Below are 17,075 nucleotides of genomic sequence, written 5' to 3'. Positions count from 1 at the left end.
CGGATATGCTTGCCTGTGTCCCTGCCAGATATGTGTGGTGTTTATGTATGTACCACGCCAGGGTGTGTGATTGCCATCTTTAACAGCGGCAAAAGCTATTCCTGCTGGGAGCGAATTGAGAATGGGATAGTGTGACAGAAATGAGACTAGACAGTGAAAACAATTCTATTCCTCGAACCAGAGCTAAGAGTCAAGTACTGTTTTTTGTGCAGAACATCGTGAAATTGTCAACAAACATGCAAAACGTGATTTTTGAAAGTCGTGCAAGATGGTCATTCTGTAAAGAACAGAACTGCATATTAAAATACCAAATCAGTGCAAACGTGGAATGATTACATTTCAGGTTATATTTCAGGCTGCTAGTCTGACCAAAAATCTTCCCCTTTGTGTGCACACATGCATGTAGACCTCAGATCACTCACCACATTTACAGTGTAAAGGGGTGTGGCTGAAGGGTTTCAGCCAATAGCAACACTCATGGGGACAAGTCATTCAACAACTGTCTGTGATACCAAACGTAACCTAGAGGAGTGTTGTTTTTAACCTATCAAACCACCAGCCACATTATACCAATGCATAAAAGTACAAAGTAATTAAATATACAGATATTTTAACTAAAATAATATATTTTTGTTAATGGTTATGGTTGTAACTAGGGCTAAGGTAACTGCCCCCTACACACACATAACACATACACACATTTGCACCCATGTATGTGCAGTATGCCCAGATATGCCCTGTACCAGTGTGCAGTATGCCCAGATATGCCCTGTACCAGACCCTTGTATCACAGTTATACCCTTCAGCAAAGCTGAGACACGGGAGGAGTAGGGGAACTCAGATGTGTACGTCTGTCTCAGAGGGAAGAGTCCCTCATTGGTGCTAAATAAACAGATGTGCTAATCTGGAGTTCATAGCCCTCCCTACCCCTCTGTGGTGGAGATCCAGCCCCGGGCCTGTGTATGCTACAAGCTAGTCTCAGCATCAGGCCCTACCAGCCACAGGCCCTGTCTGTCTCCTCTCTGTGGCAAGAGGAAGATGGCTGTTACCATGGTAGCTAAAATATTACTCCCATATTTGTCCAGATAGTCAATATTTCATTGTTTGTGATCTTAACAGGATCTGTAGTCTTTCGGCTGCCATAAACACCTACAATGGTCTGTGCCTCACGTAAGGGAATATTTTTATATAAACTAAAAAAAATAGTAGATTTTTTTATGTTGGTTATGCATATTTAATGCAGCCAGAGGTTTCTTACTGTTTTTTTTTTTTTTTAATCAGTCTGTTCCATTGTTCTTTATTCTGTACAAACCCCCTTCAGCTGGAAGTATTATCTAAAGCAATAATATTATAATAATTATTAAAAAAGAAAGAGTGAAGACTTAAGTGAAGTTTTTATAAAAGCACCTCTTTGGAAAATGTTTTTTTTTTTTTTTTTCAGACACAAATGTGTATAATTCTGCAAGCCTTGTTGTATACAGTGGATCCCTTTGTGCTAATTTAATGTTATTTAATGTTGTTTAAACGTGGTCGAGAGCTGATTGAGGCTCAGCGGAAATTCTCTCCTGGTGACTTTATGAGTCAGTCTGCCCAACTGGTCTTGGAGATAGATTTCTACTTTATGTGTAAATTTGGGGCTCCAGAGAAGAAATATATTGTGTTTTTTATTTCTATGTTGTTTTGTCAATTCTTTTTTTTAACGTTTTGTTTATTTTTCTCTATGGTAATCAAAATCTGTACTGTATTGGAACTGTGTCGTATGATTTTTTTTTTCAGTGGAGATCAGGATCATATGTGAAAGTTGATCTATTTCAGGCATTTCAAAATGAGCTCAGATTACCTCACATTTTACATTCATGTCTTCAGCTCTGTCTCATTCACATTCGCTCCCACTGGCCTGTCTTTAAACATCAGTCTGAACAGTTTTAGCAATTTAAGAGAGATCTCTGAGTATGTGAGAGATCCAGGGAACACTCAGAGGTCATAGCTGTGGTCTGAAGATCTGAAAAAAAATTATGATTTTGAAAGATCATGATGCCACAAGACATCTCTGATCTGAATTGAACATCTCCGGGTCTGTGTTTGGATCTGTGAGAGAGGTCCAAACCTCAGAGATCTCTCAGAGTGCTGTTGTTTGACTGTTGCTGGCATTTAAACACCTTTTCTGATCTAGCTTCATTCTCCTGAAGTTCAGCGTTCACATGTTCCCTCAATATGTGACAGCCAGAATGCAATAAATGCTTACATACCCAATAAACTCTTTTTACACTCTGCAGTGTATGATTTTGTCCACTAGGGTGCATCATTACACAACTTTACTGTCGTACTCAAGAGTCCTGATTCATTAATTCAAATCCACGTTTTATATTTATTATATAATAATTATTATGTTACTACAATACACATATAGATAGACATGTACATCTTTGTGTGAAGGTATGTAGCATGTAAAAAGTGACCATACAAACCTGAATCAATTTATTTCAGACAACAAGATGAACTTGTAGGAGATGTATAATAAATAATGGAAATGGTGATGATCTTATTAGGGTGGGTATATTCATAGACCTGACCCATAACCCTAGGAAGCATCATCAAGCTGGCCTAGGTTCTATTTGCAAATCAAGTGCAGAGAGTAAAATATACTTATATAATGAGAACAGTAAAAGAAAATTATTTTTACCACAGTTGATTCAGGCAGAGTGTTTTAGTAAAGTAACCTTAAAACGAGTACAGAGGAAATTGCATTCTAGTGTAAAAGAAAAAAATTCATGATTAGTGTTTTTGTTCAAAATGGTGAAATAATGCATGCTTAGAATTGTATGCTTTTAGCATGTTTTTGTCTTGTGTGTTGATACGGTAAATGATTGATTTATCTTAATTTATGACATATTATGAAAAAAAAAAAATCCTCCAGAACAAGAAACAACCTCTCCTATTGCTACTGCATATCTGCAATGAATTACACAGGAAACTGTCTAGCAGAACAATTTGTTAAATTTTTTTTTTTTTTAAACTGCAGCTCCCTGAGTAGGACCCTGACCTCTTGTCATACATATAGGCCTACATATATTCAATCAATTAAACTACAATGACAGGAAAGACATTAGATAACCTAAATTAGGCTGGACTATGAAGGCATATAGTGTATAGGTTGTAAAACTATCTTTGATCATACAATCACATTTACTGAATAAATTAGCCTCACTAGACTCAAGCCTGATAAGGCTACTGTGTAGGCTATTGTTCATCTCTCTTCCAACCCTCCAAGTACAAAAAGGCTCTTGTTTTGGCCACTCACTCCTCAGTGGATTTACTTTTACATCCTCTCAGTTGTGCAACCAGATCTACAACTATAACAGGTTGGTAAAAGTAGCTGTGTTTTAATTAAGTTTAATTAATCATAAGCTAATTAAGATTTTACGTTTTTTCACTTCCATGCAGGTCTATACTATGCATGCTAATTACTCGTGTTATCCAATCAGTGCAATAAACGCAGGCAGTTTGGACAGTTTGAGACTTTGGCCCAGCCCAAACATTCAACGGTGCCCACAAAGTGACGTCACCATACTAAAATGGCGGTACTGAGAACTTTGAATTTTTTCCCGTCTACTGGAGATTCAAAATAAACTCAACGAAAATGGTATAGGAGTAACTCGAGAGCCTTCACTGACGGATACGGACAGTAACTACAGTGCCTCATTTAAAAAATGGACTCCGTGGTAGGGGAAGACCAGACTCTTCCTTTTGATATCAATGGGAGGTAAGCTGTGACTTTTGGAAAAAGGTGTCAGTTATCGAGTGACGTTAGCTTTTCTGTTAAACTGTCTGTGTTTAGCATGCTAGGTAGCTGACGGCCATCCACGAAAATTAGGTTGCAAACGAGTTTTAGCATGAACGTAATTGGTAAAAAGTCACTGGTGATACCAAACTATCAACTAATTTCACTGTAGTTTATGAAGTTCTTACAGCTAACTTACTAACTGCCCACACATCAGAGGGCTGAACTGTCACACTGTGCATTACAGGCTAGATCTTAGCTAACGTTCGCCGCTGTTATTCAGTAAGCTAGATAGCTAGAAGTTCACGATATAGCAGGCTTGTTCGTAACTATTTGTAATTATATTAGAGGTCTGTCATTAACGTTAACTGTTGATAACTTTTGGAAGCCCTATCTATAACCAAGCATTTGTAATGTTAGCTAGATACGCTAACATTGTAGCGCAAGGCACTCAGCCAACTAGCATAACCTGACATGTTTCCAACGTCTAGCCAGTGAGCTTGCTGGGTAAGTGAAGTTTGAGTACCGTTAAGTTTGAATATTGGGTACGGTTAAGTTTGAATATTGGGTACGGTTAAGTTTGAATATTTGTGTCGTTAACGTTGATGATGTAAGCATAGACGTGATAGCAGCTGGCATCTCACGGGCTTTCTGTCGTTGCTTTACATGGGGCCAGCTCTCTCATTTCTTAATTTCTGTAACGTTAGCGGGGGTTAACGATTCGTTTACAGTAATGCTTATAATAGCGCTCTTGCATAGAAAAAGCAGTGCTTTTTGTCCTGTTGTCCAGATATACTGTCATCGTGAAGATTAGTGGTCAACGTTATTCGTGCTAGCCCCTCAGCCTCAAGTACTCTGGCTGTACACCTTGAAGCTAAACAAACATTATTGGCTGTGTAATATAAATGCTAACATCAATGCACGACGTTGCTTTTCTTAGTGTTTCTATAATGTGATGTGTAATGTGATGACAGTCACTATCACTATTTTGCAACATATTGGAGATATAAAGCAAAATAACTGCGATGTGTTTACTACACTAAACAATTTAATTATGTCTATCTAACGGTCGTTGCGCTTGGAAGGTTTTCTCGCCAGAAAAGTATTTGTTACTGAAAATATATCTTGGCATCGAACTCATGTAAATGTAAGATGTCATCATGAGGTTGCTTTAAACAAGCAGCCAGTTGCTGTTCTCAAATGGTGATTGTGGCTGTCACAACAAATTCCATTTGAAGTTCAGCGCTCAGCCTAGCAGACGCAATCTGAAAAGCGGAAACTACATAGCATTTGCAAACTGTCATGTCTGCCCAATAACGGAAGGTAACTAGCTACTGTTGCTTTATGTTCGAACCATCACCATGAAGAACGCGTAAAGTTGAACTAGGTAGGTGATCTTTCAATGCTCTCATATACACCTTACCTAGCGTTAGTTAACCATAGGTCTGTAGTAAGACCCTCTAGCATGTAGACTTATCAGCTGTTCTGTAGTTAGGTTATTCATTAAGGATCATTTTCCTTCCACGCACTGGCTAGTGTGTTTGCGTGTGACTTATATTCCACTTACTTGTGATCAAATGGGCTGAGGCGGTTCACCTCAGAACAAGTGGCCCAGGTGGCAAGTACAGCTTGGTAATATTAGATGTAAGACGATAGCAATGGTGTGAGCTAGCGACTTGCTCTGAAATATAACCTTTCTGCTACCGCCATTGTAACAATACCACTTGTTTTCCTTGCCCTTGGGTGTACAAACATACTCACACAAACATTCACAAGACAGCTGTTATATAATAATGGAGTGCTGTGCCGTTCATGGTGGTCAGGATGCTAGCTAACAAGAAGTCTTCGGAAGGGGAAGTTCTTGTTTACAGCCATTGAGTAAAAATGAAGGCAGGATGAGACGGGCTTCCCCATATACAGGGGAGTCGTACAGATAAATAACATACTGCATAAACACCCTGACACACAAAATTATGTCATTGTGTGTATTGAGTAAACATAAACTCCAGGCTGTTTATGATACTTGCATTTGTTGTCGGTCTTCATCAGTTCTCCTGTATTTACAGAAGCCAGGGTTTAGTCCGAACAAGAGAAACAAAGATAATTTTGCCTGTTTTGTGGATGAATTTGTTTGGTGTGTGCGTGCACGTATTTGTACCCTAGCCCTAACACTGATCGTAGTTGGACTGAAGCCGAAAGTAGCGAGGAAGGAAGTCATTGAGAGTACTACTGTTATTAGAGCCAGCAGAGCACAGGGCCATTCTTGACAGTCACACTCATCTACACCTAGACTTCCTCTGGCACACAGTACATACTCTCACACAACACAGCCCATTACTGAAGAGATACAAATGTGCATATGAATTAACACCCACCCGTTTAAAAACTTCGACATGTTGAACGATGTAACACTTTTTTTACATTGCACATAGGCTCACATAATTATTAAGACTATGTACAGAAGCAGTTGAATGAAAAGGGCAGTGGTGGGCAATACGCTGCTGAAGAAATGCAAAAGAGGCAGGTTGAGGGAATGTTATGGGTTGGAAGTAGCTGAAAGAACCTTAGTAGTAGTAGTGTGTGTGTGTGTGTGTGTGTGAGATTGCAATTCTCCTTTGAAGTAGAGAGGTAAACAGTGAAAGCAGGCGTCTCATTGCCTGTCATACAAAGTATCATGAGGCTGTGTTCAGTGATGCAAGAATGAGCTGTGACGTTTCCTTGCAGGCTACTGTTCACAATGGTTTGTGCTTGGGACATTTATTCATGTTCTTGGTGTTTTAAATAGAATGTCTGGGTAGAAACTGGGTCTGTGCCTAGAATTGTAGTTTTGTGAATTGGTAGTTGTGTGTGTGCGCTCGTGCTTATTGCAATATTATGTTTACTGACTGTGCTGCAGCTAAGTATCTCCTGCCACTCCTGTTTGTATAGTGGTAGACTCTTCAGAATTGCTATTCTGGGTGTTTTAATTTTTTTGTCACTGTGAATTTGAATGTGTGTGTTTATGTGCTCATGTCTTTGACTATTTAATAAAGTCAAGGGAAAAGATTTGGTGTGTTTTTGTATTTTCAGTCAATCCTTGTTCATGTATGTTTTAGATTGTAGGTCTATATTATATATGTAGGTCTAGGCTAATTCTTTGTTTTCCTTCTTAGCACATTCACCAGGCTGCCTGATGGTATAGCAGAGTTCAGCATGGACGACATGTCAGGTACAGGTGACACACACACACACACGCGCACACACGCACACACACACACACATCCACTTAATTTGGAAGCCAAATTGTGTTTTCCTTTGCTTAAGGTTGATGTTTACATGCAGCTGTTAGTGCAAACTCAGTGTTATATGGCAGACACTTGACACCTGAAAAAAACACCATACTAATACACACTGTGGGTTTTGTTAAGTACTGAATGATAAGAAAAGGGTTATTAGAGAGTTTGAGGGACTGTAGAAAGAAATGCATTCTTTTGAAAGAATGAAATGTACCTCCATGTGTTTGTGTCTGTGCGTGCGTGTCTGTGTCTGTGTGTGTGGGGGGTGGGTGGGCTGTGTGTGTGGCCAGGTTTATTTAGGGATGCAGATTGCACATGCTTCTGTGTGTATTTTGGGTTTGGCTCCAGCTTGTCTGCGGGACTTATTCCTAAATAATACTTCTCATCAACATGTTTGTCAGTAATAAAAAAAAAAGAAAGTAAAATCAATGGCTGATTCATGAATCTGCTCACATTTTTTTTTTCTGTTCTTAATCCATTCCTCTGTCTCTTCCGCCATCAGCTCCCACTTTCCCTCCGGGGAACATCTCCCCATCCAAAGCCTTCACCATGAAGGACTATGAGAATGTGAGTACACCGCTCTTATTTTCCTCTTGCGTATGTGTGTGTCAGAAAAAGCGAGAGAGAGAATTTTAGGGAGGGAGGGAGGGACAAAGTAATGACATTACACTTTTGTGGGCCTTATCTCTCCTCCTGTTGGTGGAGGTGCAAGGCTAGGCATTTGATATCCTCTAGTGTCATGTCTCTAGGCAGACATGTACATTATACTGTATCTTACACTGGCTCGGAATGTTTGTTTGTTTGTCTGTGTGTGTGTGTACACTTTTATCCAAAGTGAGTTACAAAGGTGTCCTGCATTGGCTGGGATTCGAACCTGGGTCAATTGTTTATGAGGGAGCAACGCTAACCACTGTGTGCTGGCGTGCGCGCGCGCCAGATGGGTTAATCAGCATCAACTGGATCTTGTGCTCCTCTTCATGTTGTCCTGTATCATGTGATAACTTACAGACAATTTCAACCCTGCAGTTCTGTCAGAGACTGTAGTACTGCTTTTTTGCAAAAAATGTATAGTACCTGCAGTGCTGTTAGTTATTACATCAAAGAGCTAGCTAAGGTTTAATCTCTGATTCTACTGTGAAGTACAGGGATGTGAATATATTGTGGGATATATCACAAAATATCAGGACTTTCTTATATTGTGTGGTTGATGTGGAATTATAGTCTGTGGCTCCTGTTCCTCTGGTTGATATTGCTACACTGTTTTCATTCAGTACAGTAGCTTAGCTATCGCTAAAGTTCCTGATTTCAGCACCTTGGTCAGCTCCCCTCATCTCTGCTAATATTGCTCACTCTCACCGGATACATTACTATAGGTGGATAGACAGACAGACAGACAGTGCATTTGCATTTGATTGAGCTCACATGCCTGTAAAGCACCGGTGTAGATGAATGATTTACCAATTTACTCTAAAATTTGTCAATCTTAAGTTGTCGCCTCAACATTGTTCCAAATTAGACTGAGCTGGGAGTCATCTACTGTCATTGTAAATCAGCTCTCCGTGTTATTTTGATATCCATTGGTAGTGCATGCTTGGTTTTCCAGTAGCTTGTGAATGATCAGTGATGATAAAACAGCTGATGCATTGTTACTGAGACCATTGAAATAATAGCCTAAATGGACACTGGGTACAGAGTTTGTTCTGGTTCTTGTCATTCAGCACTGATCTGTATTAAATAAGAAACAATGTCATATAATTGGCCTCTATGTAGTGGTCTTCGTTTAGGGATATGATTTCATTCTTGGTAGTGATTCGATCAAATGTTTTCAGGTCAGCTCTGCTTTCTGTATCCAAAAACTACAGACTCCCCACATATTTCAGGAGAGAGAGAGAGAGAGAGGCTGTAATTTACCATATATGGTTCTGCAGCTGAGGCATTTTTATGCTGAGATCATAATTTAGTCTTAAGGTCTCATTCTTTTTCTATTTTGAGCTCTTTTTGTCTCTCCCTCTTTCTCTCCCTCTTTCTCATTGTCTCTCTCTCTCTCTCTCTCTCTCTCTCTCTCTCTCTCTCTCTCTCTCTCTCTGTCTGTCTGTCTCGCTCTCTCCATTCTCCATTCCTTACTCCTGGCCCTCCCCCACCCCCCTGTCCAGATGTGGGGAGTGAAATGGGGCACAATGATGCACAGTGTGCGTCTCTCACACACACACACACACACACACACACAGTCCGATCACAACCCTGTCCCATCCCCCACTCCCTCACACTCAACTGGACACAGACACATACATTTACACACTCATGCACAAAACAGACACACACACACACACACACACACACACACACACACACAACCTGTATACACAAAGGGAACTGTTGGCTTGCGCTGCCTGTAGTGGATATGTCATATTAGTCATGATTAGCCAAGGGCATTATTTGGGCCAGTAGAACATTGCCCTGATTGGTCGTATTTGTATGTTTTTTTTCCCTCATCAGCAAATCACAGCGCTGAAGAAGGAGAACTTCAACCTGAAACTCAGGATCTATTTTCTGGAGGAGCGCATGCAGCAGAAATGTGATGACTCCACTGAGGACATCTACAAAACGGTACATACCCAGACACACACACATGAGCGCACACACACCAAATATCACTGTCTTGTTTTGGAGATCGGTTTGATGTTGCTGTGGTGATGGCCTACAGTACTGGTGATAAACACCAGCAGTCAAATGAGTCACCCCATCTCCTTTTTCAGTTTCGCATGCATCACTCTCTCTCACACACACACACACACACACACACACACACACACACACACACTCCCTCTCTCTCTCTCTCTCTGTTGTCTCTCTCTCTCAGTCTGTCTGTCTGTCTGTCTGTCTCTCTCTCTCTGTCATCTGTCTCTGTCTGTCTATCTCTCTCTCTCTGTCTGTCTCACTCTCTCTCTCTGTCTGTCTGTCTGTCTCACTCTCTCACACACACGCACGCACACACACATGATAAAGCCTAAGGCCATCTTCAGTCTTCCCCCCCTTACACACTTCTTCTATTGTCATCTAGCTTGTCTGTAACATCACCCTTTGATCTTAGGGGAAAACTATGTTCCAGGGAGGAAGGGTTGGCACGGTGACATCGTCTGTCTGCATGTACTCCCTGTTCACTTAGAAACATCAGAAGCCTAAAGATTTTCCTGTTCAAGTTTGTGTGTTTGTGTTTGTGTTTGTGCGTGTGTGACTGTTTGTGTGTGTGTGTGTGTGTGTGTGTAGAACATTGAGTTAAAGGTGGAAGTGGAGTCCTTAAAGAGAGATCTCAGCGAGAAACAAGAACTCCTGGTGGCTGCATCGTGAGTCATTCACATGGTCACACACATTTACCCATCCTATCTCTATGTTGCATAGATAAATCCATAAGATGTAACAGTCCCTACATAGTATAGCACTTTTTCTTTTGTAACAAGAACCCTCTCAATGTCTCAACCTAATGTCTTTGTGTGTATTTGTGTTTTTAGTAAAGCGCTTGAGAGTTTGGCCAACAGAGATATCACAGATGCAGCCCACATTAGAGAACGCGCCCACAGAGAAATGGACTCTCTCCGAGACATGTTCAACCAGAGAATCAGTGAGCTGGAGGAGGTATGCACACACACACTCACTCACTCACTCACTCACTCACTCACTCACTCACTCCCAACTCACTCACTCCCAACTCACTCACTCCCAACTCACTCACTCACTCACTCACTCCCAACTCACTCACTCACTCACTCACTCACTCACTCACTCACTCACTCCCAACTCACTCACTCACTCACTCCCAACTCACTCACTCACTCACTCCCAACTCACTCACTCACTCACTCCCAACTCACTCACTCACTCACTCCCAACTCACTCACTCACTCACTCCCAACTCACTCACTCACTCACTCCCAACTCACTCTCACACTGTTACACACTCAGACATACACAGACAGACCAGAGAAACCTTAAACTATCCTGAAGTGTGTCTAGTGATTCAGTTCGATTGTCTCTGTGAATCTGTATCACTGCGACGACTAACATCTCTTTTTTTCCCTCTCTCTTTCTCTCTCTCTCTCTCCGTCTCTCTCTCTCTCTCTCTCTCTCTCTCCGTCTCTTTTCCTTTTCCTTCCTTTGTCACTGTAGAGTCTTCGGGAGGCCGAAGGGGAGGTGGAAAGAATGGCTGCCATCGCAGAGCAACACAAACGCAACAACATGGACCTGCAAAAGCAGCTGCAGGACCCCAACCAATCACAGCCCTCTGCCAGGCCTGACTCCACCCATCACCTACAAGCCCTGCAAGAGAAGGACCGGTGAGAAGAACATCATAACAACAGATCTACAGCCCAATTACTCGACTCTAAGCCAACATACTATGTAGTCAACATGTAGTTAATTTCCATCATTCTGCAGCAGCCCAACAATGGCTTTAATTCATTCATTTCAATATAAACAAAGTACTATGGAGTTAGAATAAACTCATCTCAAGCCATTTTAACACAGTGTGAAATTTCATGCTAATTACAAATTTACATCACAGGCTTAGGAAGACCGACATGCAACTCTGTGATTAAAGCAGTGTAATAAGAACGCAGTGATTGAGTTAAGACAGTGTAATCAACCCTCTGTCTCAGGCTGATCGAGGAGCTGCAAACATCAATGAGGAATCAGGGCGATCTGATTGGTCAACTCCAGAGAGCTGGCACAGAGAAGCCAGCCACAGCGCAGATTGTGCAGCTCAACACTCTCATTGGCCTAAAGGATGGGGAGTTACAAGTAAGGGAGTCATTCATTTCTAGATGGTGATGCTTCTAGACACAGCAATTGACATACGTAATCAAGTGAAGCCTCTCTGTGGTTACAATGTGGTGTGTGTATGTGCTTACAGGCACTGAAAGATGAACTGAGCCTTGAGAAAATGAAGACAGAGAGGGAGATCAAGGTAAGACAAAAAAAGTTTGTCCGTGCTTGTATACATAGCATTGAACATTGTATCTGTCTGTGTCTGTCTGTCTGTCTGTCTGTCTGTCTGTCTGTCTGTCTGTCTGTCTGTGTGTGTGTGTCTGGCTGTGTGTGTGTGTGTGTGTGTGTGAGAGGCTGTGTGTGTCTGTGTCTGTGTGTGAGGCTCTGTATGTCCCAGCTGAGTTTTGAGCCTGGTAGTCGCTGCTGTAGCGTGAGACTATGGGTGCAAGGATGCTGGCTCAGGCCCTTCAGCAGGATAATGGTGGCTTGCCGCCAGAGGGGAGTGGTGTCCGCCACCCAGACCGAGACGAGACGCACCTGCAGTGACTGAGGGAGAGGGAGGCGTGCTCACAACCATATGTGTGTTTATCCACTTAACAGCTGTGGAGATTACAGGATGTAATGATTGCGCTCTCGCTTACTCAATTTCTCTCTCACTCTCTGTGGCATTCCCTAACATGACATGCCTAAGCTGTGCACTAGGGAATTAAGTGTGCAGTAGGTGACCTAGGGGCATATGTTGTGTGCGTGCTCAGTCTGCAGGTTCTGTGATTACTGGGCTGTCTCTCTGGTGGTTTGGTAGTCTCATATCGTCTCGTGTGAACTTTTGCTCCAGATATTTGGAGTGATTGTAGGAGTCTGGTCTTTGAAGTTCTGTCTCATATCCCAAGCGTATTGGCTCCAAATGAGGCAACCTGCTGAGATTCAAAATCAGTTCAGCTTTTTATGTTAGATACTTTTCTTTCCAGTTTCTTTTTATTGTTCACCACCGTAGAGCTGTATAGGCATACTCAGTCTGAGAGTCCTAGATAAGAGAAAAGAAGAGTCCTGTCCTGTAGTGTGTGTGTGTGTGTGTGTGTGTGTTTGTGTGTTAGTGTGTGTGCACACACTTCAAGTCAACATGCTAAAGCTGGATTAACACTGGCTGCAGACTTGCAGCGACATAGAGTTATAAATGGAAATCTGGCTGGGAATAAAATAGTAGAAAACTAATCCCTCCATGCGAGAGCGTTGGCATAGCCACTGGTTTATCAGTGCCTTTTGACTTCAGGAGAGGTGGTATGAGTCTTGCATTTGATTTTTCAGATCAATCAGACAAGCAAGATGGTGATGGAGAGAGAAGGGGGAAAGTGCATGGTAGACAATTCAAGGGAAGCTACTTCCTGGTCAGACAGTGAGAGCAAAGAGTAAGAGGGATTACCTGAGCAGGTTGGGGAGTGTGTGACATAACGCATCACGCTGCTACCCACTCTGGATTTCCTGTGTGTGTGTGTGTGTGTGTGTGTGTGTGTGTGTGTGTGTGTGTGTGTGTGTGTGTGTGTGTGTGTGTGTGTGTGTGTGTGTGTGTGTGTGTGTGTGTGTGTGTGTGTGTGTGTGTGTGTGTGTGTGTGTGTGTGTGTGTGCAGGCGCGGGGGTTTGTGCGTCTGTGTGTGTAGGGGATTTAGTGGATTGGTGGCAGCGTTCCTGCTTCATCCTGTCTCTCAAAGCTAGACAGAGCAGACAGCACCAGCCATCACACAGCAGATAGGAAGGCACAGTACCGTCTTGACGAGATAGCATTGGTGTCGTCGCAGTTTTCCAGCTTGAATGTGCCTGTTTGGAGCAGGTGGGCTCTCATCCTGACTTCACAACACACCTGTGTGTGCCCGATCACGTCTAGCATCTTCAGGACGGCGTGTGCAAGTACCGGATCATGCTGATCCCTAGACGTCAGTGTGTGCGTGCTTGAGGAGTAGGCTAAGTCTGTGTCTCTGTTTGACATATTGTCTTAACACACACTTCCGTGTGTGTGTGTGTGTGTGTGAGATCGAAATCATGCGGGAGCCGTGTCGGGTGTGTGGTGCGCAGCTGCGCGGCAACCAGTGTCGTTGGCTGTTTGGCGCGTGCGGGCGCAAGCGTCTGGCCGTGCTGCTGGCACGGGCGCTCGGCCAGGCGGAGCTGCGGCGGGACGGGCGGGCCGAGCTGCTATGCGGCAAGTGTGTCTTCCTGCTGGAGACCGTGCTTCAGTGCGACGCCGAGATCCGCCTGTTGCAGGAAGCACAGGCGGCCCGCGTTCACGCGCTCCAGGGCGACCGGGACGAGCTGTGCCTGCGCATCCGACGCAAGTACCAGCAGAACAACCCTCCAGAGGAGGAGGAGGAGGCACACACCGCGGGCGCACAGGATGACGGGCATGTGCTGCAGGAGGGGCAACCCAGCACACACCCGAAGCAGGAGTGTGAGCAAGGGGGTGAGGAGGCACGGCAGCAGCAGGAGCTGTCGAGTCGAAGTGGTGGTGGAGAGGTGGTTGCCACGGAGACCAGGGAGACGAGTCAAGGGTTGTCAAGGGCGGGGCGCGCTCGTACTGGGTGGCATGGCAGCTTGGGTTCGCTGAGCGAGGGGCGCCCGGGGATCTTGCGTGCACACACACTCTCGCACACACAGACACGCGTCAAGAGCCGCGAGTACTCAGCCCTGGTGCGCCAGAGGAAGGTCCAGGCGTGGTCACTCTCCTGCCGGCGCTCCTCCTCCCTGCAGTCTCTCCAGTTGCTGGCCTCTGACTACGCCAGGGCCGCTGAAGGGCCGTCCGTGCTCTCGGATTGGCTGCAGCTGGTGAAGAGTACCCAGCCCCGGCCAATCCCTCACACACGGGTCAGCAAGATCCCCGTCCTGACGCGACCCCGCTCATGCCACAGCCACCCGGCTGCTCGCAGAAACACCCATCCAATCACAGCACAGGTCCTCAAAGAGATGGAGGAGGAGTTTAATGATGAGTACACGCCCATTGTTGTGGAGGTATAGTGCGCGCATAGAAAAGGATGGGAATGCTAGAAAGCCCCTGAGCTGCTCAGTAAATAGAGTGTGTGTGTGTGTGTGTGTGTTTATGTGTTTGTTTCTGTATATTCAAGTATGTATAATTATGTGTTAGAGTGAGCATTTTGGGCTGACTCCTTAATATCCATATGGTGATTCTTTATGTACGGGTGTTTCAGCATCAGCGTTTTGTGTGTGTGTATGTGTTTTAGTGAGTGTGTGGTTTTGGGTTGGGGTTAGGGTTGCTTTGTGTGTGTGTCAGCATTTTTTGTTTATGTGTGTGACTTTTAGGTGTGTGAACAGAGGCAGGCAGAAATGGCGCGGTTAGAAGCTGCTGCCAAGCAACTCACCCAGGAGCTAAGCACCATCAAGACCAAAAACCAGACCTTAGAAACAGACAATCAGGTAACATGCATAAACTTACACACTCGTGCAGAAAAACACACATACTCACACACACTCACTCACTCACTCACTCACTCAGAACATAAATGAGAAATTATTTCATGGATTATATTGGATAATATGGATTATATATATATGATCTGTTTGCATAAAGAAAAAAAATCCTTTTTTCTATTTCAGGAGTTGAGTGGAAAGCTGGAAGAAAAGGATGGTGAGCTGGATAAAGAGAAGAAAAATGGCCAGAAACGAGACAAAACAATCCAAGGCCTAAGCCTCTTGCTCAAGGAGAAGGAGAAAGAGGTACACACACACACTCTGACTCTTGCAAGATGTGATCTCACACACAAAAAGTGACATTACACCAATCTCAAAACATCATGCAATTAAGACAGTGTGTGTCTGTTTGTTTTTGTGTTGCAGATAGAGGATTTGTTCCGTGATCTTGAGGATAGGGATCAGGCTCTGGTTAAAGCCAGAGATGCCCTGCACAAATCCCAGCTTCAGAAGTACCATGTAAGTGTGTGTTCCTGTGTATAGATGTTTGTGTAGGAATGCACATAATCCACATTATAACACAACATTCTCATACTTATTGTATTGTATTTTTATATTGTGCATTCCTAATATAGTATGTATGTAGGTGGGACACTTCATTTGTGTGTGTGTGTGTGTGTGTGTGTGTGTGTGTGTGTGTGCGCAGGGGGCCGAGGAGCAGCAGAACCTGCTGCTGGAGCGTCAGGCAGAGCTGGCGCAGCTGCAGGGTGACCTGCACGCGTGTGTGAGTGAGTGCAAGCGTCTGGAGCGGATAGTGAGCAGCCGCGACGCCGAGGTGCAGCGCCTCACACACGAGCTGTACACGCTACGGGACGAGCTGGACGCCCTGCAGCAGACCAAACAGAGACAGGACAAGACCATCAATGTGAGAACACACACACACACACACACACACACACACACACACACACAGACTGCTGTCTTTAACGTGTGTTGGCGCTGCATGAAAATGTATTGTATGCGGTGTGTCCATCAGGACCTGCAAATCAGCTGAAGAAGTTGAGCGGCGAGCTCGGAGCGAGGGAGAGCGAGAGATCGAAGGAGCAGGATGAAGAGCTGGAAGAGAGCAAGAGGAGGGAGCACACGCACGAGAGTTCCATCCAGCGCCTCACACACACGCTCACATACAAAGAGCAGCAGCTGCAGGTATGCTCCATCTCCTTCACAAGCACACAAATGACAAAATACCTGTAACAACCAGTTAACGCTCTCTCTCTATCTCTGTGTGTGTGTGTGTGTGTGTGTGTGTGTGTGTGTGTGTGTGTGTTGTGTGTGTGTGTGTGGTGTGTGTGTGTTAGGAGTACATGAACATGCTGAGGGATATGGAGCAGAGTAGGAGTCCAACTGGAAGTGATGTCATCATGAGCAAACTGCGAGAGCGACTGAAAGAGAAAGAGAAGGCACTGGAGGTACAACTCACTCATCTTCCACAACCTACCCCTATTCCTACTCCTACTCCTACCCCTACCCCTATTCCTACTCCTACCTAGGGTTGGGTACCGAGAACCGGTACCAATATGGAACCGGTTCCAATACAACCGGTACCTACCCGGACCGAAATGCAACGCAGATTTCGGTGCTTCATTTCGGTGCCTGAGCCAATTGAACACGGTCGCTAGGCAGATTCCGTGGGGCACATGTAAAACTGCCCCAGCTCCCAATGTAAACTTTGTACTGTGTCGCTCACGCTCATTGGTGTTTTCATAGCAACAGTCTTATGACAGTGAAGAGCAGGCAGCATTTCAAGAGCAAGCACAAACAGAACTAGCCATCAACCTTTTAACAGA

The 17,075-nt window shown here is 44.1% G+C and overlaps 1 protein-coding gene across 1 annotated transcript in view; it reads left to right on the top strand.

The window, feature by feature from the left end:
- Window positions 1–3,281: 3,281 nt before the first annotated feature.
- Window positions 3,282–17,075, top strand: part of cdk5rap2 (CDK5 regulatory subunit associated protein 2) — a 42,597-nt gene continuing 28,803 nt past the window's right edge. The window contains 16 exon segments of the mRNA XM_042709357.1: window positions 3,282–3,763; window positions 6,934–6,989; window positions 7,559–7,623; window positions 9,553–9,663; window positions 10,324–10,400; window positions 10,566–10,689; window positions 11,221–11,387; window positions 11,709–11,850; window positions 11,963–12,016; window positions 15,121–15,234; window positions 15,415–15,534; window positions 15,655–15,747; window positions 15,935–16,153; window positions 16,265–16,268; window positions 16,271–16,434; window positions 16,587–16,697. Coding sequence (XP_042565291.1) covers window positions 3,711–3,763; window positions 6,934–6,989; window positions 7,559–7,623; window positions 9,553–9,663; window positions 10,324–10,400; window positions 10,566–10,689; window positions 11,221–11,387; window positions 11,709–11,850; window positions 11,963–12,016; window positions 15,121–15,234; window positions 15,415–15,534; window positions 15,655–15,747; window positions 15,935–16,153; window positions 16,265–16,268; window positions 16,271–16,434; window positions 16,587–16,697 — 1,674 coding nt within the window. The 5' untranslated portion in view covers window positions 3,282–3,710.

The sequence above is a fragment of the Clupea harengus genome, chromosome 12, assembly GCF_900700415.2.
Source record: "Clupea harengus chromosome 12, Ch_v2.0.2, whole genome shotgun sequence".
Classification (NCBI taxonomy): Eukaryota; Metazoa; Chordata; class Actinopteri; order Clupeiformes; family Clupeidae; genus Clupea; species Clupea harengus.
Note: the sequence above shows the minus strand (reverse complement) of the source record. Positions and strands in the feature narration are given on the sequence as shown.